This window comes from Mandrillus leucophaeus, unplaced genomic scaffold (genome assembly GCF_000951045.1).
Source record: "Mandrillus leucophaeus isolate KB7577 unplaced genomic scaffold, Mleu.le_1.0 Scaffold152, whole genome shotgun sequence".
NCBI lineage: Eukaryota > Metazoa > Chordata > Mammalia > Primates > Cercopithecidae > Mandrillus > Mandrillus leucophaeus.
The window spans coordinates 660,787-662,336 of NW_012101499.1; the positions used below are offsets into that span (position 1 = coordinate 660,787).

Below are 1,550 nucleotides of genomic sequence, written 5' to 3' on the forward strand. Positions count from 1 at the left end.
CTCCAGACACTTGCAGAGTCCTCAGCTCGGGCCAGCCTGGCCCTGCTGCCGCCGGGCCCCTCCTCGAGAGGCCGCGCCTCCTCACTCTCCAGGCGCCCCCCCCGCCTGCCAGTCTCCACGCCGCACTCGGGCACCCTCGGGAGGGCCCCTCCACAGAGCCAGCCGCGCTCTAGGCGCCCCGGGGCGTCACCACGTCGATCAGACCAAGGTCCCCGCCGGGCTGTCACTCGGGGAGGGTGATGCTGGGCACCCAGTCGTTAACGCTGCGGCTCTCCTCGCAAAACAGGCTGAGCTTCTCCAAGGCGGGATCCTTCCAGGCGTCCTCGTTGGGGTTCTGCTGAGAGAGAGCAGGGTCAGCCTGGCTGGCCGCGGGCCGAGGCGGGAACTGCACCGGGGCGGGGACGGGACGGGGCTGTACTCACCGAAATGAGGATGCAGTGCAGGTCGCCCGGCGCGCCCGCCTCCTCGCCGGCGCCCACGATAGCCGCCAGCCGCTGCACATCGCCCACGCGCACTATGTCGATGTCGTTCTCGCAGCAGAAAGCCTGGATCAGCGTAAAATGGATCTGCAGCGCGATGTCGCCCTCGTCCTCCTCATCGGCAGCCAGCACGCAGAAGGTCACATTGTCGGGGTCCCTGCGAGGGCAAGACGGGGACCAAGGTCAGAACCGGCAAACCGAGTTCTCCCGCAGCCACCCCTCCCATCCGCCGGTCTCTTCGCCATTCATCCCCGCCCCTGTCTCCCAGCCTGGGTCGCGTCTACACTTACACGTTCAGGACTTTGGCTGACTCGTAGACGCCGGCAGTGAGGCAGCCCTGACGCTGCGCGGACAGCAGCAACTCGTGCAGCGCTTTCCCGGCACCCTGCATCCTGCGGAGGAGCCAGCTAGTGAGCGGGAGACGGCCGTGGGGCGCGGTGGAGCCCCGAGCCCCGGCCACGGGGATTCACCCTTGGCTCTCCAACTCCAACCACACTCCAATCCCGGCTTGGCGCCCGCACCCCGGCTCTCCAACCCGGATCTGCCGCCCGCACCCCCGGGCTCGGCTCCTATCCCGCGGATTCCCACCCTGGAGAACCCTGACGGTCGCCGACTGACCAGCCGCTTTCTCAGCGCCCTGAAACCCACCTGTCTGTGCTTTCCGGAACTGTGTCCTGGCCGCGGACTTCTTCCAGAGTCATAGTGCGATCAAACAACAGCAAGTTATCCACAAGCGGAGAGCGCGGAGGGGACGCGGGCGAACACCCTGAGACCAAGAGCTCAGCACGGCGCGCCCACCACCAGCGAGTGCGCCCGGGCTACGCTGCGCGTCCTTATATAGGCTGGTGGGTGCGGCGCCGCCAGCTGGCGCGAGGCTGCCCGCCTATTGGCCGGCACCCGCTTTCTGATGTAAATGAGACGGCGAGCCCGCGGCTCGTGCCAGAAGGCCACGTGGGGAGGGGTGCGGGGGATGACAATGCCTCAAATCTGCCGCTTTTGTTGGGGTGTTACCAGGCAGACTGGAGCCTGCAGATTTCATCTCGCCTGGCTTTTTTTTTTTTTTTTTTTTTT

At 66.4% G+C, this 1,550-nt stretch overlaps 1 protein-coding gene across 2 annotated transcripts in view; it reads right to left on the minus strand.

Annotated features, from left to right (window-relative positions):
* The window catches only part of GADD45G (growth arrest and DNA-damage-inducible, gamma), a 9,436-nt gene extending 8,150 nt beyond the window's left edge, over positions 1–1,286 (minus strand). The window contains exons 1-4 of one of the 2 annotated variants that reach the window (XM_011975182.1): positions 1,128–1,286; positions 770–871; positions 423–636; positions 106–334 (exon numbers count right to left, since the gene is read on the minus strand). In XM_011975182.1, the coding sequence (XP_011830572.1) occupies positions 224–334; positions 423–636; positions 770–871; positions 1,128–1,180 (480 nt within the window). In that variant the 5' untranslated portion in view covers positions 1,181–1,286 and the 3' untranslated portion in view covers positions 106–223. Of the gene's footprint in view, positions 1–8; positions 335–422; positions 637–769; positions 872–1,127 lie in introns of both variants that reach the window. The other variant, XM_011975183.1, reaches the window with a different exon arrangement.
* Between the last annotated feature and the right edge of the window lie 264 nt (positions 1,287–1,550).